The sequence below is a fragment of the Sorex fumeus genome, unplaced genomic scaffold, assembly GCF_029834395.1.
Source record: "Sorex fumeus unplaced genomic scaffold, SorFum_2.1 ptg000072l, whole genome shotgun sequence".
NCBI classification, from domain to species: Eukaryota; Metazoa; Chordata; class Mammalia; order Eulipotyphla; family Soricidae; genus Sorex; species Sorex fumeus.
This window is the reverse complement of record NW_026606129.1, coordinates 31,461,381-31,487,245: the sequence shown is the minus strand read 5'-3', so window position 1 is coordinate 31,487,245 and position 25,865 is coordinate 31,461,381. Positions and strand designations below refer to the sequence as shown.

Below are 25,865 nucleotides of genomic sequence, written 5' to 3'. Positions count from 1 at the left end.
TACCCAGAAGGTGTCGTTTTCATTGGCTTTGCCATATGCCTTTTCCTTTCTTGATTACTATTTCTATTAGCTGCCTTCTCACTCTCTGGCAGACTCTGCCTCAGCTAAGAGGAGGCAGAGAACTCTCTCTCACAGTTTTCCATGCACTGCTACATTCTGAATGTGATGCCCAGGGGGCTTGCCAGCTAACTGGATGTGTAAATAAAAGAGTTCTAAATCACTTCAAGGTGTCATTCAAATTTTCATCCTAGCTAACAGGAAGGAAATTCACCAAATCCACCCTGGGGCCCTTTTCCCATCTCTGTTCCTGCTGACAGTCATGTAATGTGCTAGACAAAGGCTCAGCGAGTCCCACATTAGAATCTTTTAGGACTAAACCCCCAGTCCTCCCGTCAATTCTAAAAAAGATCACTTCTCACAGCCATGAATGAAAAAAAAGAAATACATAAGGGAAAAAGCAGCTTTTATTGTTAGTCTTATATTTCATGTCCTTCCTTTCTCTTACTTATCCACACTTGATATCAGAGGTACATGGAATTTTATCGTGTAGGATATAAGGGGATAAAAACAGGATACTGTAGTGGTATATCTTTGTAATTTGGAAGTTTTTATTTATTATTTTACTTTAAAATTATACCCTGCATTGTCTTAGCAAGCAAAGATCTCTGAGATGATGCTAGAATTAGACACTCTTAGCAAGATTTCGCTGCCTATATACCCTGACAAGTACCATCATAGTAATCCCCACAGTATGCAAGACAATCATTAGTAAATGGCAAAGAAGAGGTGTCAATGATACTTCAGCCAGTGGTTCAACTACCCACTAATAAAGATTTTGAACTTGGATATTAGGAAATTCATCTCTTGGAACCACTTTTCCAGAAACTGTTTTCTAATGGCCAAAGACAAATACTGAGATGGTGTGGACCTTCTACGTAAAAACAACCACCCTACTTTCTGAAGTTTTTGAATGAACTTATTCTGAGCATTCTTAATATAGGTATGGGTATATAGGTAGCTATATAGGTAGCTCAAAAACAACTCGCAAGTAATTCACCAAGAACCAAGTGAAAACCCCATGGAAATTACAACATCTTCATCTTTGTCAAGGGAGCTGGATTCAGAGCAGCTCAGAAAGATCTCAGGGCATAATGACTACAACAGGCCAAGGAGAGGTAACATTAAAGACTGTATCACAGCTGTCCAAGAGATGTTGGTTTTACTTTCTTTTGGGGTCAAACCCAGTGGTGATCAAGGAATGCTCCTCGTGGTACTCAAGGGACCATATACTGTTCTGGGGATTGAACCAGACATTTCTGTCTTTCCAGCCCCTAGAGAAGTATTGGGATGGCAATAGAAATGTTCTAATTTATGGCCGGAGTTATAGCACAGCAGGTAGGGCATTTGCCTTGCACGTGGCCAACCCAGGTTCAATTCCCAGCATCCCATACGGTCCCCTGAGCACTGCTAGGGGAAATTCTTGAGTGCAGAGCCAGGAATAACCCCTGTGCATCGCCAGGTGTGACCCACAAAGGAAAACAAATGTTCAAATTTATCCTAGTCAACTTACTAAGGATGGAAGTCATTAGATGTATGGTTACTGTCACTTCAAGTCACACTTCAAGTGAAAATGAAGAACAAAATTTTAAAATGCATTTTATTTTAATTACATTTGCATTTCTGTCGGCCATATGAGTCTGCTGACTACCACAGTGGAGATCATTCAGGTCTGAACTGGATGAGGGCACTGCTGAGGAGTGAGTGTCTGGTCCAGGAAAATAAGAAGGCATAGTCAAGAAATCAACGAGTGTGGGAGGGTTAGGAGAGCTACCCAATTACTTCTTGTTGGCCACTTCTACTTGATTACTAATGAATTCCTGCCTCCATGGGCCAAGCTGAAAACTGTCAGGCAAGAGCAAATTCTGCCATGAATATAAGAAGGGGAGGGGTGAGTGGGATATGTGTTGTTATTACTAACCAATGCCAAGATGGTATAACCTTAAACTTGGTAGAGAAAGTAGAGGAGACCAGGTGCTGTGACATCAAGATAGATGACAGCCCTAGAAAACAGATTGGCCTGTGGTTATTTCTTTACTGCTTGAACTGATGGATGCGTTTACATAAATACATTTAGGCAAAGGCTCTAAATATATTCCAGCAGTCAGATTGTCATGCGACCACTGGAGTCAGATTATTTATTTAGTTGGGGTTTTATTTTCTGTCATATTTCCTTGTTTAGTATCTGTCTCTCCCATTAGAAAGTAGACTACCGAAGAGCATGGACCAGCCTAAGTCAGAAAGTAAAGGGAAAAAGACTGCCAAAGTGAATATTTACACCCAACCTAACTTATCAGGGCTATATTTGGATGCCTAACAAAAGAAATGCACTATTCAAGGTAGAGAAAATAGCTGAAAAGATAACTCTGGTCCCCATCCTCACGACTTCCACTAAAGAGCTAATTACACAATTAAGAATGTCTGAAACCACATCAGCAGGGGCCTGACTTATGGGGTAGGCAAATAAAGGTTCAAGTAAGAAAAAGCTTCCTTGAGGTGTTGAACTGAAATTTTAAGACTGAATAGGAATCCACTGGACTGGAGGGAAATGAAGAAAAAGAAAAGCATTCCAGACAAAGGAAGTGATTTGAGCGAATTCTGGACAGTGCAGAGAAGTCCAAAAACTTTTTTAAATGGGGGAGCACTATTACTGTCATCCAAATAGCAATCACGACTGAGGGGCAGGAGGAAAGGTTCTCAGGGCCAGCTGGTGATGCCTGGGGAATATAGTGGCCCAACTCCAGCCCACAGGCCTCCCCGCTCCACTTCCCATGCTACCTCGCAGGACACTCCATAAATACTCACTTCTATTCTACATTTACCCATGGACTCTCGATTTCAGCACCCTCCATTACAATCAGGTACTGTTTGCTTAATTTCTTGAACGAGGTCACAGAAATTATATTTATCCACAAAATCAAACAGACACACACATGCGCACGCGCACACACAGTGTCAAGCGCTAAGAGTTTTGCATATATAGTACTGAATTGGAGTTTCTCATTTAGATAGTTCTTTAAAAACATATCATAATATATTTACAGTAGGAAACCCTAAAACTTACAAAAACTTCCCAGTTATAGGGGACTATCAAATCACACATGACTCAAGTGCTACAAACTGCTACAGAAGTTTCTTCTTACCTGAAGATCCTATGGGTAGTCTATGATGTGCATGATTCTTAGTAACACAAACTAGTCAACCATGCAGTTTAAAGAAAAATGTAGCAGTGTTGAGAGAAGCTCCAAAAACTGAGCATTTGATTTGCATGCACATGCAGAAAAGCCAGGGTTGATCCCTAGTGCTATGCAGTCCCCTAAACACCACCAGCAACACTGTATCACTATATCACTGTCATCCTGTTGATCTTATATTTACTCAAGTGGTGTCAGTAACATCTCTATTTCTCCCAGCCCTGAGATTTTAGCAGCCTCTTCTTACTCCTCTTTTCCCAATGATTGGAGGCTCTTTCAGGGTCAGAGGAATGAGACCTATTGTCGTTACTGTATTTGGCATATTGAATAAGCCAGGGGTAGCTTGCCAGGCTCTGCCCATGCGGGCGGGATACACTCGGTAGCTTGCCAAGCTTTCCAAGAGGCATAAATGGGTAGGAAGTGACTTATAATGGATCCGGAAAGCAGCCTGGAGTATGGCGGTGGTTAGGCAGTGGAGGCCGGCTGCCGGGGCTGGGTCCCTTGGTGTGGGGAGGGCTCTCACCCACCCACAGCCTGGTGTGGAGTCCGGGGCATGGTTCTGGGGGCCTCCTTGTATACTCTCATCTGGAAAGCGCATCCTTGAGTTCTGGAGGGTGGCCAATGAGGAGATTATCTGGTGCCGACAGGGTGTGGCTTATGGGTGTGATCCTTCAGTCACAGGAGACTGGAGGAAGCAGGCAGAGGATCTCTGTTCCAGGTCCCAGTGAGTCCAGACTCCAAGGTCACAAAGTTTAGTATTATCTGGGTTCCGTGGGACTTCATTCATGTGTGAGGCTCTGCCTGAGCATCCAGAAAGTGGCCTGGAGCGTGGTGATGGTTGGGTAGTGGAGGTCAGCTGCCGGGGCTGGGTCCCTTGGGGTGGGGAGGGCTCTCACCCGCCCCACAGCCTGACACAGAGTTACACCACCGGTATAACCCAAAATCAACAACAAACAACAACAACAACAACAAAACTAAACAAATAAATTTATTGAGGAAATTTCTTTCTCTCCTGCTCATAAAACCATTCTAAGTACCTTCTCTTCCCCAGCCCACAGAATTTCTCAGCTAGATTTCTAAAAGGCTTCACGGTTAGTGGCCTTGAGGAGCTGCCTTGGAAAGGTCTATGGCCGCTGTTTCAAAAAGGCAATGCTATTCATCCCATTCAAATCCACAGTTTTGCTTTGAACTATTTTTTAACTCAATTTGGAGAACCTGGAATCAATCATTCACAGGCCCTCATTAGTTCAGAAATTCAATGAGTCATTTTTAGATTCATGAATTGAATATGCCCCAAAGCACTTTCACCAGTGACAGCTCTCATATTCTGAGAGGCTCTAATGGACCAGATGCTTCATCCATCCTGTAACTCGGTTGTACCAGGAACTGAGGGTTTCATGGGATGGAGGGAGTTTGCCACCAAAAATTCAAGATGGGATTATTAGGACTCTCAGGTTTGCAAAGGAGGGTCTCAGCCATTCATCTTTACAGCTAAGAGAATCCACCATAGACAGTGTTCCTGTGTTCAAAGGCCTCGCAGCCTGGAAGAACAAAACTAGTATATGAGAGTTAATTTGTTCCCAAGGAAATGTCCTATCTGGGCCTCAGGAACCACGGTGCAGCCATATTTCCAAGAATGATGGACATCCTTGGAACAGAAATGCAAATGAACACCTCAATCTTTCCACTCTTCTTTCTTACTCTGGATGGCAGACAGTACTTTTCAGAACTGAAACAAAACTGGGAGCCCTCTAGCCCGAAGCTCAGTGTCCTAATTTGCCTCTTAACACCAGTTATGTTGTTTCACCTGAGGGCTGCTTTTAAAGCACCCAAAGCAGTGTGAACAGGCTTGAACTTTTACCTGTAGTGGAAAGAGACCTTGTGTCACACCCGATGAAGTGGAAAGAGGAACAGTCCAGCAGACTTAAATTTAAATCCTTCCTCCACCATATACTAGCTGTGTGACCTTGAGGGTAATGATAGTTATTTTGCAGAATTACTGTGGAGCATGAAATGAGATCACCCAACTTGAATCTACCTTGTGCATGACAGGCACATGATAAATGTCCAGCAAATGTTAGCTGGAACTTAAATCTATGTAAAAAAATAGTAAACTGCATCAACAATTAGAATACCAACAGTCCTATTTTTAAAATAGGCCCACAATTTCAAGAGACATTTTAACAAGAAACATGTAAAGGCAAATAGGAACATGAAAAATAATCAATTTTTTTTTCATGCGAGCAGGAAATGGGCCAATTACAGCCAACATGAGATGTCGATACACACCTACTACAGACAATAGCAAGTGCTGGTGATGAAGGGGAGCAACTGGAAATCTTGGGCATTGGTGGTGGAAATGCAAATGATGCAAAACAAATCTGTGCTCAAAACAGACTGGCAGTCTTCCAGAAAGGCACAGGCACTATGATCCAGCATTCCCATTCCTAGGAATTGATCCAAATGAAATGAAAATGTATGTCCAGATATGTTTACAGAGTATCGCTCATAAAAGCCAAGAATATGTAAATGTCCAACAGTAAGATGGATAAAGCATGGTGTGTTTCTACAATAAAATATTACACCACAAGGTGGAAAAAAGAACTACTCAGAGCCAGGGAGCTGGCTAGCATGGTAGAACATATGCCTGGCATGTGTGAAACTCTGAGTTTGATCCCCCGCACCACAAAGAAAGTATCTTCCCTCTAAAGAAAGAAAAACATAAAAATTATACATTTAGATACATCAAAATGATGACTAGCAAATGCATCTTGTTTAGCAGATGAAGTCAGACAAGAAAGACTATGTACTATTTGGCTCCATTTATGTAAAATTTGATGGCAGGCTTGGGGTAGGGTGAGTAGAAGAGTCTGCAGAGAGACACAGGAAACTTCGCAAGTGATGGAAACATTCTACACCCCACTGTGAGTAGTAGTTACATAGGTATGGGCATCTCTCAAAACTCAAGTAATTGTATACTTTTAAGAGGTTAATTTTTACCACTTGTATACTATATGCAACCTAATACGCCAGTATAATCCAACCCACAAAGCAATGGAAGAATCTAGAAAGAAACCATTCAAGGGAGCCGAGAGATAGCAGAGTACGGTGCTTGCCTTGCATGCATCCGACCTGGGTTCGATCCTTGGCATCCCATATGGTTTCCTGAGCCCACCAGGAATGATTTCTGAGTTCAGATCCAGGAGTAACCCCTGAGAATTGCCAGATGTGGCCTCAAAACAAAACAAAACAAAAGAACACAGAAACCATTCTATGGTTGAATGAGGAAGGATATATATAGGGAGAGGTGGAGTCTGGTGCAGAGTGTTAGGCTATGCTTTCTCCAAAAAAGCTCCCAATTCTGAGAGCAAACATTCTATGTATTCTTTCTATGCACTCTTTTGGGATATGTAAATGCCCTTTATTCATGAAATAAAGCAATGTTCTCCCTAATCTACACAATATGTAGGAAACAATTCTATTTCTGTCTCCCCACTTCCTTTTGAATTTAGTGATCCATGAAACTCCCCCACCTGGGAACCCCTCCTGGAGAGCATTAGGCTGCTACCACACACTCAAAGCTCTTCTATCAAACTGCTATTTATAAAATAAAGTCTAAACTTCCTGTCCTTCCATCAATCCGCCTTCATGACAAGTACACCTCCACTCAATCCTACATAGAGCTTCTAAATCTTTCCTATTCCCTCCATCTGAAAATTCCTTTCGCTGCCTCTCCTGCTCCTCAGGGACTCCAGTGAAATGACACTTTTCCAAGTGGCCTCCCAAGCAAGCAGAGCACAGTCATTCTCCTCTCCAATTGATCTCAGACTCTCACTCATCTCTCGGGTTACCTCCACTCCTGAGAGCATCCTGCGCTGTGGAGACCCACCTATTCCATTCAACTGTAGGTTCCTCTTTTTCAGCTCTGGATCCTAGTGTCAAAAGAAACACTTATTGCATGATAACTCAACAGGTTAAAGCAGAATTCTTGGGCCAGAGATGTGGTACAGTAGGTGTGGCATTTGTCTTGAACATGGCCAAACCAGGTTCAATCCCTGGCATCCCATATGGTACCCCAAGGAATACCAGGAGCGTTTCCTGAATGCCCTGTCAGGAATAACCCCTGAGCATTACTAGATTAGTAAGGTCCAGTAAGACCACTCTCCACACGTTTGGATGAGCCTCACGCATGAAGGAACCGGCAGAGGAACCCAGGTGTTTGGAACCTGGGGCGTAGATCTCCAAGCCTGCTCTGATTGGGACTGGGGCCTCCTCCACCCAGATCCCCCAACTTCCAGTATGTAGGTGTTACACCCACCAACTGCCCCTGGCACTGTGTAATCCCATCAACGGCCAAGACCCAGAGACTATAAAACCCAGCTCCCGGAAGCACGCAGTCACGCGGCATCTTATTATCTACTTCTTACTCTGGAGAAACTGACAGGCTACCAAAAGTATCCTGCCCACACGGCAGAGTCTGGCAAACTCCCCTTGGTGTATTCAATATGCCAAAAACCAGTAACAATGATGGGTCTCATTCTCCTGACCCTGAAAGTGCCTTGAATGTGGCACTTTTTAAAATCTCAGGGCTAGGACGAAGAAAAGTTACTGGGGCCTGCTCGAGGTAATCGATGAACAACAGGATGATAGTGATCACTAGATGTGGCCCCCACAAAAACACAAAAACAAGCCAAATGTATGTCAACATTATTTTTTGAGTGCCCGGGGGTATCTGATAAGATGCCAGGAAGAAAGGTGTGGCTTATATTCACCATTTAAAAAAATGAGAAATAGACTGTCCATAGTGCAAGACCTCCACTACAAGGTGTGAAGTTCAAGTATGACAACAACAAAAAAATCTTAACTTCTAAATCTAAGGCCAAAGAAACAAACAGGCATTTTGGAAGAAAAACAACTTGCTTTAATTTAGAAACAGTCCATCTTGCCTCAGCCCTATAAGTTGCTACCATATTCCAGAGAACCATAGTTCCCTGGATGATCCCTTTTATTTTTATTTTTATTTTTTGCTTTTTGGGTCACACCCAGTGATGCTCAGGGGTTACTCCTGGCTCTGTACTCCTGGAGGTGCTCAGGGTGCCATATGGGATGCCAGGGATCGAACCCAGGTCAGCTGCATGTGAAGCAAACGCCCTACCTACTGTGCTATCACTTCGGCCCCATGATCTCTATTTTTAATGAATACATTGTGATTTTTAAAGCTGTTTGCAGTTGAGTTTTAAACATACCATGTTCCAGCACCAGTCCCACCAGTGGCATCTTTCCTCCACTAGCATCCCCAGGTTCCCTCCCACCTCCCCCCCTCCCCCACCACCCCAGAGCTTTCTTCTGTGACGATTTTACATTTGGTTGTTGTCCTTTGGATCTCTTGTTTTCAGTGTTGTTGACTCTGTTGTGGCTATATCACTTCTCTACACCACAAATGTACCCCTTGACACAAATGAGACCCTTAACCCCAGCCCCCATTACTTCCCATCTACTTTTTATTGATACCACCTCGATTTCTTTTCCTCTCTGTCCTTCTCCTTCCAATATTCTTGGGTTAAAGGTGATTAAACTATATCCTTTAACACAGTTTCATTCCGTTTTCCAGTCATTCCATATACCATATATACTGGGATCATCCTGTATTTGTCATCCTTCTGGCTAACTTGGATAGAACTAGAGGATATCATGTTAAATGATAGTCGACATTATAAGACATCAAGGCCTACAATCAAAATCATTCTCAATGACCTGCTCAATGAGCCATGTGCCATAAATTACATTTTATTGAGGAATTTTAAATTTTTGAATCAGATACCAAATGCTTCCTGTGACTGTCACATGAATACAGCGAGGGTGAAGACTCCCTCAAAGGAGTAGTTGTTGAGGGGGTAACAGAAGGGGGTGGTATTTGAAACAATGCACACCATCTGGATGCAAGCCTTAGTTTTTCCTTTGGATACACTGATTATCCCGGAGCCTCATAAAAATGAGAGGAAGGAAAAGAGATCAGACGTGATAGGCATTGGATTCCTGTCTCTGAATATCTCTTTTGTACATGAGTAAGCAATCTTGTTTATTTCAAAATCACGGTTCCATCACGGTCCTCCTGTTGTTCATTGATTTGCTCAAGTGGGCCCAGAAACGTCTCTATCCTGAGACTTCTTGTTACTGTGTTTGGCATATCGAATACATCACGGGGAGCTTGCCAGGCTTTGCCCTGCAGGCAAGATACTCTCGGTAGGTTGCCGGGCTCTCCGAGAGGGGTGGAGGAATTGAACTCGGGTCAGCCATGTTGGCTGCGTGCAAGGCAAATGTCCTACCACTGTGCTATCATTTGTGATAACATGTATTTCAGGTTCTTAGCTATATTTACTTGTCTATCTCTTTCATTCTTTCCTCCTAGTTTTCTTTCATCCTTATCCTTCTCCCATGCTCCCTCTCGCCCTTGCCCCAGGAGAGTTGTTATATCGGCTGTTCTTTGCCCTAATATCTATTCTCCTTAGTTAGGCAAAGGTAAATTTATGTTTCACCTCTTAGAAATGATATCTCCCCAAAAAAATAATTTTCCAGAACTTCAGTGTAGATGCCCACAGTACTCTGGTCTTAACACAGATAATTGATCTAAACAAGAGTGATTAAATAAGCATCCATAGACTTTGGCTCTTGACAGAGTGACACAAGGCAGAAAATGATTAGAATTTATTTTCTCCTATAGGAGCCCTTGGGCAAATCTTCATCACATTCTATTACTCTGACCTCTAAATACTCCACCGTCTGAAGTTCCCCAAAAATAAAATTTTAATCATTTTTCCTTTGATTTGATGATTACTCTACAGCCATCCAGTAAAATATCTTTTTACCCAAATTAAAGTCTATTTCTGTTGCTTGCAACCAAGGAATCCTAAGGGATATAGTTTTTTCAGCTCAATCATTTTAAAGTTCTTTATGGGTGGGAGGTCAGGAAGGACATGCAGTGAGTGGTATAGAAATAGGATCTAGTGCATGCAAATCATGTACTTCACCTACTTGGCCCTATTTCTGTCTTAAAATTTGCGATCTACTCCTCTGGAGGAACTGTGAATGTAGTATGTAAAAACACGGAAATCCACTTCCTTTGTGATTGGGGCCTGGATTAGACTGTAGGAGTCTTTCATATTGCCCCCCTTGATTTTTCTATGGAGAAAGGAGATGCCTATTGACATATCAAGATAACTCTCCTACCAGAAAAAGACATGACATTATTTTAAGGTTCCCAGGTCAAAGTTGGCTCAAACAGCACCAACTTGCTTTGCTTGTGGAATAGTGCGGCTCTATCACTTCTAGCCGTAAAAGCCTCTGGGAAAGTAAAAATTCAAAGGTGAATGTGTCTGCCTTTCCAGAACTCTGAACATCTTAATCATCTGAGCAATAATCATCATAATTATTAACAAATTATCTAGCTATCAGTATCTAACCTCCCCGTGGCGGGCGCATTCCCTTTTACTCTCTTTCCTTTTGGGTGTTGTGATTTGCAATATAGGCATTAAGTGGCCATCATGCTCAGTCTATGTCTACTTTTACCATTTTCCCTTTCCGAGCGGGCCCTCCAAGCATCCGTTACTTGGTGGTCCCTCCTCTATCTGAGCTGCCTATTTCCTCAGCATGTGAGGCCAGCTTCCAAATCGTGGAGCAATTCTCTGGTCCTTATCTCTATTATCCTTGGGTGTTAGTCTCCCATTCTGTTGCTTTATATTCCACAAATGAGAACAAGTCCTTCTACGTTTGTCCCTCTCTTTCTGACTCATTTCATTTAGCATGATACTCTCCATGTTGATCTTATTTTTATTATTATGCCTGCTTTTGTGCCTGTTTTGGGTTTGTTTGTGTGTGTCTGTGTGTATGTATGCGCACACACACACACACACACACACACACACACACACACACACCCCTAATCCAAGGGGTTAGGCATTTTCTAAGTGAACCATCTTGATTATATCAATTGCTTCATTTCTTCTACTTGCCACTGAGATTTTGCTGTTCTTGGCATACTGGCAAACCCTATCTTGCCTGGAGAGTTTTTCAGGGTGATATAATAAAGACTATCACTATCCAGAATTTAACAGCTCTCAAGAGCTTTGCCCAACTTGTAACTCCCATAGAGCTCACTGATGCTTGATGCAGGTCTTCAAGAATCTCAATCATTGTACTTCACAAGTTGCTCCGCAACACCAAAAAAAAAAAAAAAAGGAAGAGATTATCAACCTGAAGTTAAATTTTGCCCTTAACTATTCTCTGCAGAAGATTTTAAGATTCTAGCAAAGTTTTAAATCCTAGAAGGGTGAAATGTAGAGCATCAATATGTCACAAAATCATTCAACAAAACTGACAAAACAAATGTCCTAATCTTTTCAAACTATTTCTTCACCCTGATCATTCTAGCATGCTGATGTAGAATGCGGACTTGAGGGGAAGCTGGATAAAAGGTATATGAGAACTTTCCATCTTATCTTTGCAACTTTGAATGAGCTTGAGAGTATTTCAAAATAGTTAAAAAAAAAGCCTTAGAGGTCAAAGATGTAGCTCAGTGATGAATGTTCCACATGTATGAGACTCCGGGTTCAATTCCCAGATTCCTTCTCCCCAAAATAAAAGGACTTTATAGAAAGACTTGACCAGCTAGATAAAAGATTCTATGTTCCACTGTAAGACCAAAGGGTTGGAGCAGCACTATTGATAACACACAGTTGAGGAGAGAATCTTGGTTCACCTTCATCAGTTAAGCCTATCACTGGTTGTGCATAGTCTCTGAATCCAGTCACAAGAACAATAAATTTTGCAAAAAACAAGGTTTTCAGAAGAACTGAAAAAAAAAGAGGGTTGCTCATAATACCTCACATCTGGGACATAAATACACACCTCTTTACAAAACAGTATGGTCAATGGGGAAAGCATGTTTATGTGTGAGAGAGGGAGAGAAAGAGAGGAAGAAAAGGGGAGGAAACAAGATAAAGCAAACAAGAAAGAGTCATACATTATTCATATGTTATCATAGGAATAATTCACACATTTTCATGGAAAATAGGATAGCATAGATGGAGTAAGATATTCGGCGCTGGATACTTTTAAAAACTTCTTCCAGAGAAAGTTTCAGAAAGAGCTAAGTTATTCCACATAAATAAAGCATTTCTGAAGCATCTTAAAGGATACAAAGAGGAAAGAATGTTAAAGGCCAACAGAAAATTGAGGACAATCAAAACCGGGTGAAGGTTGAGGGATGTGAAGGTCTTTTGCTTAAAAACAAGGACTGTTTAATCTTCATCTGTAAAACCAGATTAAAGGAGTTTGACCAACTTAAGAGAGCCTCTTTATAGATGTGAGGAGGATAATCTTGAGATGTTAGAGGAAATATCCCATGAAGATCACCAGAAGGGTTGAGCATATTGTCTTAGAATGAGGAGACGGATTTTTTTTCTTTTTAGGATTTCGTATAAAACTGTTTCTCAAAGGGCAGAAGAAATATGGTCAATATGGGCCCTATCTCATTGATGGAGTGGGAAAATACACCACATATAACTGCCTTATCTTTTGTTTTGAAAAGTTGTTGCTGGGGGGTCAGAGCACACTGGGTAGGGTTTGCTTTGCATACAGCAGCCCCAGATTTGATCCCTAGCATCTCATATGGTCCTCTGGGCACTGCCAGGAGTAATTCCTGAGTGCAAAGTCAGAAGTAACCCCTGAGTATAGCCAGGTGTGACCCAAAAAGTCAAAAAAAGAAAAAGAAAAAGAAAAGTCATTGCTAGAGTGGAATCAGACAATTCAATTTTATTCCACTAACAGAAAGTCCAAGTCACATCACAAAATTCTGAAATGAAAATACCCTTGTCTAACCTAGTTTTCTAGTCTTTTCCTTTCAGAAACTTTCTGAGGAGGTGACATTATGAACCTAAATGTAGAAGACAAGTTGATATACTACTAAGCTCCAATTCCATTTACAGAAAGTCACTGGGAGCCAGAGCGATAGCACAGCTAGTAGAGCACTTTTCTTCCATGTAGCAGACAAGAGTTCGATCCCTGGCACTCTATATTGTCCCTGTGCCCCACCAGGAGTAATCCCTGAGCAGTGAGTCAGAAGTAAGTCCTAAGAAATGCCACGTGTGACCAAAACAAACAAAGTCACTGGGTAAATTCATGAAAAAGAAGCACACAAACAAAATAAGCCATCACCCCCAACCAGAATCTGAAAATTGTTGTTACTACCATGACATTTTATTGCTGGGGGGTGGGGGGGTGGAGGATGTATCTATTGATATTCTCTGCAGAGTACCCTTTCTTGGGGGCAAGATATAAGATAAAAAATACAGTATTCAAAATTTTTATTATACTCATGAGAAGAAAAGGTGGGAGCCCAATACATGATATTTGTATATTACTGTTTTTAAATCTTGCTGTGATAATCTCCTCCGCTTACCTCAAAGAGCTTGTTAAAACCACATTCCACTTTATCCCAGTTTGTCTTCCATTTATATTTTAGTAGAATAAATGTGATTGGTCAGTTACCCAAAAGCCTTCCCACTAATTATAACAGTATATCCTAAGAAAAATCAATTTGTAACTTGTCTCAGTATCCATCAAGACTTAAAAGAGTTACTCAAATCTAGAACACAGCAACGACCCTGGAGCCCTTTGAAGAATCAGTAGGAAAAGGCAAGAAACAATGGGTTAACAGAGCTGATTTCTGGGTGAAGAGAAGGAGGCCACAAAATTTTTTAAGGCAAACACCTGGAGGGGGAGAAAAAAGTAGTATTTTGTTTCCATCTCAAAAAAATTGCAGACAAACATAAAGTAAAATCACATCAGTGGAATACTCAATTATCTGAACATGCTAATTAACTAAATGTAATCAAACCGCTTTCAGTCCTCGCTTCACCTGCTATAATATTTGGAGTGCATTGCCTTCCTTATTCCTCACAACCAGAAGAACATTAGACAGTCTGTATGGTGCATCAAAGGGAAACAAATAAGAACAGATTTCTGCTGATGGCAGGAATTTTTCCTGCTCGGGGCATATGAACCAACAATATGGTAATGGCAGCACTGGCCTTCTGTTCAAATTATTCCCCGCACCTATTTTACAAAGGAGACTCAAAGTTCATTAGGTAATACGATGCTCAGTTTATAGTGATCTCCAAAAACTGACCATAGATAGTCATTTCAAATCGTAAATACACAGTCATGACAGAATTAAATATTAATGAAACCAAAAGCAACTACAAGCAGAGGATATTAAAATATTTAAATTCATCATAGTTGGTTTTATTTTAATCCCACAATATAAACCTTGTATGTATTTGAAGGCGCCCCAGTTCAGTCTACCAAGTGTTCAAATCCCAGTTCCTTGGTAGACTGCCATTTAAATTACAATATGGATTTTGTTAGAGAAACAACCTCAATTCTTAGCTTAGTTCCAAAACACAAAATGACAATAAAGATTTGATAATGTCCATTTGTTGAGTCTGTCTCCAAAATACAGCATAGCAACACTCAGTGTGATCACAATATGGCCCATAAAATCCACTAATACCTTCAAAATGGTCCAAAAAGACACCAAGGCCATCTCCCCCAGGAGGAGAAGTTAGTGACATGCTCTTCTTTTCCAAAGAAAAGTACACTTCTTTCAAATAAGCAACAGTGACAAAGTAGAGTGACTGACCTTGCTTTGGCTCCAACAGCCTGATTTGTTGAACCAACTTTTCCCCAACATTAGTTTCCAGTTTCCAAGCCGATGAACAGATTTGTGTGTGCACTTCGCACCCGCCTAAAACTGAACCACCCTCATTTCTGCACAACTGAACTCCAAGTGTGTCTGGAGAGAGAGAGGAGGTCTGTGCTACAAGCCAAAGCCATAAGAAATACACTTTAATAACATTACCAAGTCATTATTTCCTATGCCATTTCCTCCGTTTTACAATTTTCTCCGCAGAAGAAACACCGGCACCAGAGAGTGACATGTGAGCCATTTCTTACTAGAATCCAATTACCTGAAGAACTCCTGTCTCCACCGTAAGGAGCAGCTACCCCCTGGTCCACAATGACACAGCAGGGCTGCACAAGATTTACGGAGCTCATCTGCTGCCAGACCCTTGGTCCCTGCCCTCCTAGGCTGGAGGCATCCCAGGCAGGAGGAGCCGGGAGCTGACTAAAGCTGGGCTCCCCATTCTGCAAATGGGCCAAACTTTGCTCCCATTGTCGTCATCTGTAGCTTAATTTCTTCTCCCTCCGAGGAGTCTCAGGAGCCACTTGGCAGCTCCAGGACACTTAATGCTTCCCCTTTGACCCAGATCGTGCCGGTAACGCCTGGTTCCGTGCGGGTAAGCAAAGGTCGCCCGACCATGATGTCCTGGGGGTTCGTCCTACCCTGAGCATCGCATGTACCAGAAGACTTTTCTAGGGACACACCGCCTAACACGAGCACCAGGACAGACTTCTGCACCAGCTTTCCAGTTCCGAAAGTCACTACCGCCCATCGATTCGCTTCGATCTCACGCCTCCCGTCCCCACCCCCGCCCCCAGCCCCTGCACCGAGGCGAACGAGGGCAGGGGGCGGGGTGGGGGGGGTTGCGGACGGGGTTAAAGTGACAGCTACTAGAGCGCCTTGCTCTCTTCGAAAGGTGTCACAGCGCCAACACTGTGAACCTACCTTGCTCTCTCCTTTCTCGCCGTTGGGTCTCGCCTCCGGATCGTCGCTGTCCTCAGCGCCTGCACTCGGGTCGGGCAGTTCATCCTGAGCCAGCTGCTGCTGCTGCTGCTGCTGCTGCTGCTGCTGCTGCTGCTGCTGCTGCTGCTGCTGCTGCTGCTGCTGCTGCTGCTGCTGCGGCTGGGGTTGGGGCTGGGGCTGCGGCTGAGGTTGGGGCTGGGGCGGCGGTGGCGGCGCCTGGCAGGCTCCGCCAGCCCCCTGGGAGCGGGGGATGGGCTCCGGGCGCGGAGAAACTCCCGCAACATCCATCTCCATCTTCCCATTCACTGGAGGGCAAGACAAAAGCGGAGCGGAGTCTGGGCAGCGGCGCTCGGCGGCTCCTCAGCGGCCCGCGGCACGCATGGCTCGCCGAGGAGGGGCCGCCTCCCGCGCGCCCGCCCTCCCGCCACCCCTTCGCCCGCGCCCGCCCAGGCTGCGCCCGCCTGCTCGGCTCGGCCGCGGGCGGCGTCTGGTGCGCGGCGTGCGAGGAGCGGGCGGCCGCGTGTCCTTGGAACGGTGGCCTTCAGGCGGCCCCGGCGGCCCCGCCGAGCCCGGCGCGTCCCGGCGGCCGCGGCGCCTCCAGCCCGCAGCGCGCCCAGCCCCGGGGCGGCTCCGGGGCCCCGCGCTCCTACCCGGCCTCGCGAGCCTCGGCGCTCCGTAGCCTCTCGCGGGGCTCCTTGGGGCTTCCCCCGCGCTCCCCCGCAACCCTCCGAACAAAGTTACTGGAAGAAGCCGCCCGAACGCCGCCGGGAGCGGGGCCCGGCCGGGCGCCAAACGGGGAGCGGTGACAGGGGCGCGTTGACCCGGCGCCGACCCCGCACCTCTGCCCGCTTCCCCAGAGCCGCGCACCAAGAAGGGGGTTTTCTCCACCTGGGTCCGCCGGGGGCAGCGCGGACTGCCAGGAGCCGAGCCAGCGGAGAGTGGGCGGTGGGGTGCCCACCCCGAGTCCCCAGCCCCGGGCGACCCCCACCTGGTCCGCGCGGGTTTGGGTCGCTCCTCCTCCTCCCTCCCTCCCGCGGCCGCGCGTGGCTCCGGGGTCAGGTCCCCGACCGGCCCCGCGGAGCGTGCGGGTGCGGCACCCCGAACTCTCGCCTGCTCCGGGGTGGAACAGCGCTGCGGGCAGCTCCGAGCCCCGCCGCCTTGGCACGGGGAAGCTGCGGGTGAAGGCGAGCCCGTGGCAAATCCTGGGCACCAAAGCGACCTCCGCTAGCCGGCTCCCGCCGGGCAGGGGTGGGGCCTCGAGTGCCGGAGCACGCGAGTCTTGCGGAGCGCTGGACTCGCGCGTGGAGGTGGGCGGCCGGGGAGGCGCAGGGACGGTGAAGAGCGCGATGAGGACCCACCGCCGTGGTCGCCGGTGCAGGAAGCTGGTCCCTCACAGGGCAAGGTCCAGCACACCCCAGGGGGGTGGGTCGGGGGAACCCCCAGGTCAGGCGGTACCTGATCTATGAATACTGGTAGCTCAAGGGGCCAAAGGTAGACTTGGAGGTTCTTGAATCGGGGATCACTGACTGTCAGGTGGTGTGGTGGGGATTTCGTTAAACACCGCTGGGTTTGGGGGAGTCGCTGACAACTTCACCAGCAAGTGGTACAGCAACTCTGCACGTCGGGAAGAACCAGCTAGCTGCTATGGAGAGAAAGAGCGTGCTATTTAGAACCTTTTTAATATTAAAGACAGTCCATTGTTCTGGGCTTTGAGTTCCATAATGCCTCCAAATGGATCAGCATATAAATGAACGATTCATGCATTTCTCAGCCGAGGGTGATTCCCCCGCCCCCTACATCTAATGTATCACAGATAACGCCTGCCTAATGAAACTAGAGCAATGCATTTGTTCATCTTATGACAGCTTGGCATTAACTTAAAGTCAACTTTTCTATATTATCAAGATACACTGTCCCAATAAGTGCTGTTACCTAGAACACATCTTTCAGTGCAATATCTTAATCTCCAACTCTACCTGTGTGTCAGAAATAAATTGCCACTTTAATCAGCGCAGTCAATCTGGAGAATGCAAATGTGAACAGCCTTTTGGAAATAAAAACTCGGGGGTGGGGGAAGGCTGAGTTACTTATTCTCCTTTTTCTTAAAAACTCGATTTCAAGCTCTTTTTCATTTTTTAAAAATGTATTACAGTTAAGGGAAAGTGTTTACAACAATGTTGATATGTATGGTCAATGGGGTACACAGTTACCTCAGCTCACCACCATCCAAGTGGCCAAGATCCCCACCAATGCACACTTTTTTAAAACTGGGACCTTGTTGGAAATAAAATGAGCTGACTTTAGTCTGTGATTCACTACACATATTTAGTGACATTATGACATTTTACATAACACTGTACCCTTTAAAAAAACAAATATGGCTTTGTGCCTTTAAAGAAGTTACTTACTCTCCATTTCCTCTAGTACATTGTAATAAATCAATTCTTACAGTGTTTTGTAATGGAAAGTGAAATTATCTGTGTAAAGTGCTTAGCAGAATGCCTTAGTACATTGTGAACTCTCACAATCATTGCCTGGTAAAATGAAGTAATAAAACTAAAAATTTTTTTTAAAAGAATCTGAAAATAGTAAAGATAACAAATCCATCATGAACATTCAATCTGAGGACCTTGATTTAGAAAGAACTTGCCAGTTTAATTAATTTCTTTATATAAATCATTCTAAAAGATATTTGGTATCTTTAAGGAATGAAACTCTCCAAAGGCAGGAAGAAAGTCAATGGTGTTTTGTGCAATGAAGTTTTGAATTTGACAGATTTTCCTTCTACGGTATAGAAATTAAAATTACATGTCAGTTCCAGCAGGAGCTGTAATAGCTGGGTGGTGAGTTATTTTTCTTCCATGCTTGTTATTCACTTCCAAAATGTGATTGTGAACTTCTTTTAAGGTTTAAATGAAGATTAAATCAAAATAAAGATACAATACTTCAACTGTTTATTCCAAATTTAGGCATGTGCTTGTAAAATTCCTATTGTTAAATGCAAATATTTTTTTCTTTCTCTGTCCTTCTTTCTTTTGGGAACACATTTTTTTTGCATCTGTCATAAGTAAATATGGGCTCAGAAAATATATTACATTTCAAAACTGTTGATTGCACCTAATTACACATGTAAATTGCTACTTCAAGCATGCAAGCAGCTTGCAACATTTTTGCCCTGGTACTCATCTGAGGTATTTTGTGTTACACTTTTGCTTTTGCCTTAAATTACTTCATTTTCCTATTAGCTATCCATTAATGATGGTTCTGTGAATAATTTTGACCTTTTGATGTTTTCAGATGATTCAAATGAACAAATCAGCACTTTAAACAAAATCATTCCTCTTACTATGTATATGCCAGGCCATTTGATTTTGTGAGACCTTGAGATGAGTTGAATATTTATGAAAAGATACTGGGAATATTCTAAACCCGCATTCTTTAACCTATCTACACGTATACATTGGCACCCGACAGTGCAAGGATCCAGGAGCAGCAGTTAAAGTAATGCTCTAGATTAGGGCTTTCAAACTTTCTACACCTACAGGCCAGCATTTGTTCATTGGACTGGCGTTGAAAGCCAATGTTCTAAACTCCAACTCTCTCGTTATGGTCAGTGTACCCATATATTCCAACACCTGTATTTTTAGCAGTGTCTCAGGCCCAACTTGCACTTCCTTCTTGGTATTTACTGTGAATCTTTTGGAACAGGATCACCAAATGATTCATTCCCACCTCCTTCAAGTTTGAGAAGCGTAGCCCAGATGAATCACATAAAGGCTTTTCTACACTATGATTATTTGAGACACTGTTCCCCTAAAGTACTACTTGGAAAGACATTAGGAAAACACAATCTTCAAAACCTTTTCTTTGTCAAGATTATAGTACCTCTCACCTAGCAGCTTTGTGTCACACAATGAAAAAGATAAATGAATTAAGAATGTTGAATAGCTCTGTTAATGAATTAGAATATACAATTTTCTAAAAATCAAAAGACATTAATTTAAAAAGGAATAGCTTTTCATCTTGAATAATAAATTTTATGCAAACATATGCAACTGGTTCCTAAAACACTTGCTCTGCTGGGATTATTGATCTCTTCTGTTATACACTAGCAAAAACTGCCAAACCCATGTCTGTGCAATGACAATCTAATAAAGTTTTGATCATTTGCATAACTATTGATTAAATTATATGCTCCAGTGTTTGCAAGAAAGAGTCTACACTGGTGGATTCTTGCTTTGTAGCAAGAGAGCTGAGTTTAAGAAAAGACAGTTTCTCTAAAGCAAGAGGAACATAACTCCTTGGGGAGAGAGAAACTCAGATGATCTGCAAAGGCTGGCTTCTCAAAATGGGCTTCTACAGAAATGACTTTGACAAGCTTCTGTCTCTGGGTGGGTGGTGATGGAAGGGCTCAATTTAAATTGAGTGGCAGAAAACTCTAGACTCTGTTTTGTTTTCTGCCCTGGGAGTTGGGTGTGTGGGGAGGATCTAAATGGTCAATCGTGGGAAAAGACTTTGTTTGGCACCTCTTCTCATGGCTTCTGCCTGGCTAATGCAAACCAGTGCTGTGCATGGCTACACAGCCGGAGCCAGAAAATGGTGCCTGAAAATGACTCTGAACACATGATATAAACAGCAAAATACATCGCACTTATAACAACAGAATTTACAGGGAACAACAGAACTAACTACTTTAAGAGGCTTCTTGAAGGAACAGTAGAATTTACTACTTTAAGTGCACACTTACATAGATCAATAGATTACTCTAAAAGTCTCTTGGCCAGTAGTTCTCCCTTCTAATGTGTATATGTGACTCACCTTGGGAAAAAAAAACCCTGCAAAATTTCACATAGGATACAGCAGGTTTCTTGGGCTCCAAGTTTGTGCCCAAGAATTTGCATTTCCAATGAAATTCCTAGAGAAGCTTAACACTTGTAGTCCTCAGACATAATAGACTGGCTCCATCATTACCAGCAATTTGCTTATTTTAATCACTCAGGGAACTTTTAAGACTGTTCAGTACCAACACCACACCTGAGACAAATGTCCACAGGTGAGATCTAGGCATCAGTTGTCTTTAAACCTTCCCAGGTATCTATGAAATAGAGCCAAGACTAGGAGTCAGTGCTGTAAACCTATGATTTCCAAGTGTGGACCTAAAACCACCACCATCAGCAGCAGCAGCACCTGTAGCCAGCAGTGTATGTTGACCCTTGGGCACCTCTCAGACCTCCTGAATGAGCAGGTACACTCCTAGATATTCAGGTTCTGTGTACACCAGTGTCCAGGTTTTCAAATTTGAGGACCGAATCCTTTTAGGTTGGATGTCAACTCCATTTGTATGACATTTTATGAACACACACCCATTCAGAGAAATTTACACAACACTTCTATATAGAGATTTAAAGTTAAAAGGAGTCTGACGAGCAGACTCTTGTTGTTTGAGGTGCTCAAAGCTTGTTCCTGGCTCTGTGTTCAGAAATCATTTTGGGCAGGGCTCAGGGAACCATATGCAGTGCAGAGGACCAAATTGGGGTCTACAACATGTAAGACAAGTTTCTTGCCCCTGTACTGTCTCTCCAACCTAAGCAGTCTGTTTCTATACCTTGATGCCTAGCAGTTCTGCCTAATCTAGTAATCTTTCTGCAATAATAGGTTCCCTATCTATGCTCTTCAGGTACGACCAGTCATATCTGACTATTAAGCATAGGAGTTATAGCTAATGTGACTGGGAAACTTTCAGTCATATTTCATTCTAATTGATTTAAATTTCATTAGCTTCACGGTTATCAGTTCTCTCATTGGACAGAACAGCTCCAGAATAATCAGCATCCTTTCTGTTGTTCAAACTTTATTAAAAATTCCAGGTTGACGATGCTGGCGTGGATGTGGCGAGAAAGGGACACTCCTTCACTATTGGTGGGAATGTCGACTGGTTCAGCCCTTCTGGAAAACAGTATGGACGATTCTCAAAAAATTAGAAATTGAGCTCCCATTTGACCCAGCAATACCACTCCTGGGAATATATCCCAGAGAGGCAAAAATGTATAGTTGAAGTGACATCTGCACTTGTTTGTTCATTGCAGCACTCTTTACAATAGCCAGAAACTGGAAGAAACCTGAATGCCCAAGAACAGATGACTGGTTTAAGAAACTTTGGTACATCTACACAATGGAGTACTATGTAGCTGTTAGAAAAGATGAAGTCATGAAATTTACATACAAGTGGTACAACATGGAAAGTATCATTCTAAGCGAAATGAGTCAGAAAGAGAGGGATAGACATAGAAAGATTGCATTCATCTGGGGGACATAAAGTAACAAAATATGAGATTAATACCCAAGAATAGCTGAGATCAGCACCAGGAGGATTACTCCATAACTTAGAGGCCAGCCGGGTATTCTAGAGAAAAGGGCAGTTCAGATAGAGAAGGGAGCACCAAATAAAGGGTGTTTGGAGGATCCTTCCAGGAGGGGAGATGCATGTCGAAAGTAGACTATGGACTGAACATGTTTGCCACTCAATGCCTCTTTTGCAGACCACAACACCCAAAACGAGAGAGAGAACACAGGGGATTGCCCTGCCACAGGGGTAGGGGGGATGGGGAGATGAGGTTGGGGGGGATATTATCCATGGTGGTGGAAAATGGGCACTGGTGGAGGGATGGGTATCTGATCATTGTATAATCGAAACCCAAGCACAAAAAATTGTAAATCTACAACTGTACCTCGTGGTGTTTCACTAATAAAAAAAAAAAGAAAGAAAAACCAAACTTATACATCTTAAAAAAAAAATTCCAGGTTGAACATAGGCTCCTCCAGCTCAGCTTTTGTATGTATTAAGCCCCAGTAAATGCAACAGGATGAAAAACATCTGCCTTGCCACCTCATTTCCATAATAAGTAACATTATGCTTATTATTTTGAATGAGAGGAGTTTAACTTGAATTAAATGCCACCAAAAGTTGTCAAAACCTTTTTCATCATGTTCATAATTACATAGCTTTAATTTTACAGCCTTTTCAAAATTCAGCAGACATGGGTGTGTGTAGAACTGGCTTAAGCAAAAGAGACAAAAGGTTGCAAATGGATTCAAGGTAGAAGACACACAAAGACACCGCTTCTCCAGCATCTTATTGGTACATAATGGAGGTTGCATAAATTAAGAGCATATTCTGTTGAAAATAAACATCAAAAGTTGAAAATGACTCTGAAAATGAAAGATGAGATTCAAAAACAAAGGAGAGAATTGAGTTAAGGTGCTAGAGGGAGACAATGAAATTCAAAAAAGAAATAAATGTGCTCAACAATTAGCTTGAATGTAAATATCTGATTGTGGAATCAGTGGAATGGGATGGCATGGGAGGGGTGGAGAAGGGATAGAATCTAACAAAAATACTCATGATTAGAAGACAGAAGTTGACCCCCTATCATCTTCCAGGATGAGAATAACAACAACCACAATTTTAATAGCACTGCGGATTATCTATTAAGTGCACTCTGTACATTATCTCCTGCTGTCCTCCCAATGCCATGAGGTGGGTCTGATCAGGAAAAAGATTATTCAGGGGGCAGTATTTTCGCAGGCACATCTCAGAACAGCAGAATAAAAATAAGCAATTCGCCACTCGAGAGGGAAGAAGTGAGTTTTCAAGAAAGTCAGTCCTCTCCTTTGGTTGAAAATGGGTGTGTTCTATTTCTAAGCTGAATTATCCATAACCTTTTAAATAAAAGGAGGCTAACACCAGCAAAATATTTCATCAGAGCCTGTGCCTGCTTAGCTCTGATTTAGTCCTGTGTGAGACAAGATTATGCCCACAAAGAAACGTGTAGCTAAGGGCAACAGCCTCACTTCTGAGGATGGCCACTTCATAGCAACCGAAACCAATAAATGGATTGCTGTGGTTGTCCTCAGGAAAGAAACTCCATGGGACTTCAGACACTATGATTTCAGGAGGTTAACAGTGAGCTCAGAGGCCATTCACAACTCACCCTGACTCTCATACTCTCATGCAGGCATTTGAAGATCTATCTCGCCCAGGCTCTCCTTTCCTTCGGAAATTGCTGGCAAATTTCTTCATAATTCCCCTCAATTCATCTCAGAATAGAGGGGTCAGAGAGATGATGAAAGGAGAGAATATTTACTCCCTACTAGTGATGGACAAACCAGGTCAAGTGCAGTTGAGAAAATTCCTCAAGTGTTAGAGCATCCGCTTAGCATGGCCCTCCACTTCCCCAAAGCTCCACTGGGTATGACCCCATGGTTCCCAAGCACAGCAGAACTGCACTCCAGAAATGGCACCCAGTCCCCAGACCTGCTGGGGTGCTGTCTCCCACCCCATTTGAGGCTTCTAGTACTTGACATAATCTGCATCTAAAATGCAGTTTATTAAAATTAAAGATTTAATTATTGGGCTAGGCATTGCTTGATGCATTCCTCCATCCTTCACATATTCAAACATACACTGTTTTCTGGCTGAAGTTATAGATGTGGTTTATGGTCCTATGTATCTCCTAGCATTTTGAACTTTAATTTCCAGGTCACCTAAAAGTATTTGGGGACATTGCTGTTTTATGAGCATTCACAGGTGTCCAGGCATTATTGAATTGATTTTTACCTTAGTGAGCAGGCATGCACGGCTCCCAGAATCTTGTCCAGAATGCCAGCTTTGCTGAGCTGATTCTAGACTTAACCCATTATCCAATAGCATCTTCATTACTGATAAAGTCTATCTTAGAAAATGTAGCTTATATCTTTGATAAGTGGTCTTCCTATTTCTGAACACCCTAATTGGGCAGGGAAATCCATCCAATCAGAGCTGTGTGGCTGTGGCTAGTTTGGCCAGCAAGTACCCTATAGGCAGTAGTTTCAGAGGTCAAATGAAGATACCAGTAATCTGAGTTCATTTCCTTCCAGTTCCCTAGGCAGACAAGACACCTTTCTTGGATGAGGAGAGTAAAAGAGTTGAGTGAGTTCAGGAGTGTTAACTCTACTCAAACTTACTACCCATGAAACAAACATCAGAAATGGGTATGCGTATGCCAAGTTGCTCTCCACAAGCAAATCCTGCTTCAATCTCAGTCTCAGTCCCCTATAAGATTTGCCAGTTGGCTGCACTGCCTGGTTCATCAGTATTGGCGGTGTTGGGGGGGGGGGGGGGCGGGGATTCTGCAGCCTGCCTTGGATCAGTCTATGTTCTGCTTCTGGTAACACTTATTGGTCCCGTGGGCACTTTGCCACCACCACCTCTTAACAACCACACTGCCCTCAACCATACACTAACTTATCGGGTCTTAGACATGGTTGGTCAGAATTAACATTTCTCATACAGAGTTGTCAAGAATTAAACTACTGACCCAGCTCTCATTAGCATCATGCTCTTATCAACTGAGCAAACCAGAAATTTTATGAAGGTGTAAAACTTGCAGAGGTGGTGCTCTAGCAAGTGCCTTTTATCTTACAAGTGCCTAATAAATATTACATTTTCATAATTTGGCTTTTTAAGCTAGAAATTATCTTTCATTTCCTCATATAGTGTATTTTAGAAAACCTACCTAATGCAGTGCCCTGAACATGATGGGAACTAAATAAATGTTTGTGGATGAACATTAAAAACCTCTTATGTGAAGGCTTAGAAATGACTTTGCATCTCATCTTGGAAAAATTTAGTCTTCAAAAAATGTCCAAGGCTATTTGGAGTAAGCCATAGGCAAAGACAGGTATTCTGAAATTTGTTTTTTTTACCCTGGATTTAACTATGTTCAGATGTCTCTATCAATTTCCCCTGAACTGTAAAGATAAATTAACTTCGCACACATCCCTTGTCTCCATTTCCTTTTCTTATGAATTGGGGAGTCTATAATTCCTTTCAGCTCAAAGACTGTGCTACTCTTTACAATAGCCAGAAACTG

General features: G+C 43.2%; 1 protein-coding gene across 1 annotated transcript in view; it reads right to left on the bottom strand.

The window, feature by feature from the left end:
* Positions 1 to 16,527, bottom strand: part of LOC130037490 (probable serine/threonine-protein kinase DDB_G0281745) — a 664,067-nt gene extending 647,540 nt beyond the window's left edge. The window contains exon 1 of the mRNA XM_056129333.1: positions 15,937 to 16,527. Coding sequence (XP_055985308.1) covers positions 15,937 to 16,248 — 312 coding nt within the window. The 5' untranslated portion in view covers positions 16,249 to 16,527. The remainder of the gene's footprint in view (positions 1 to 15,936) is intronic.
* Between the last annotated feature and the right edge of the window lie 9,338 nt (positions 16,528 to 25,865).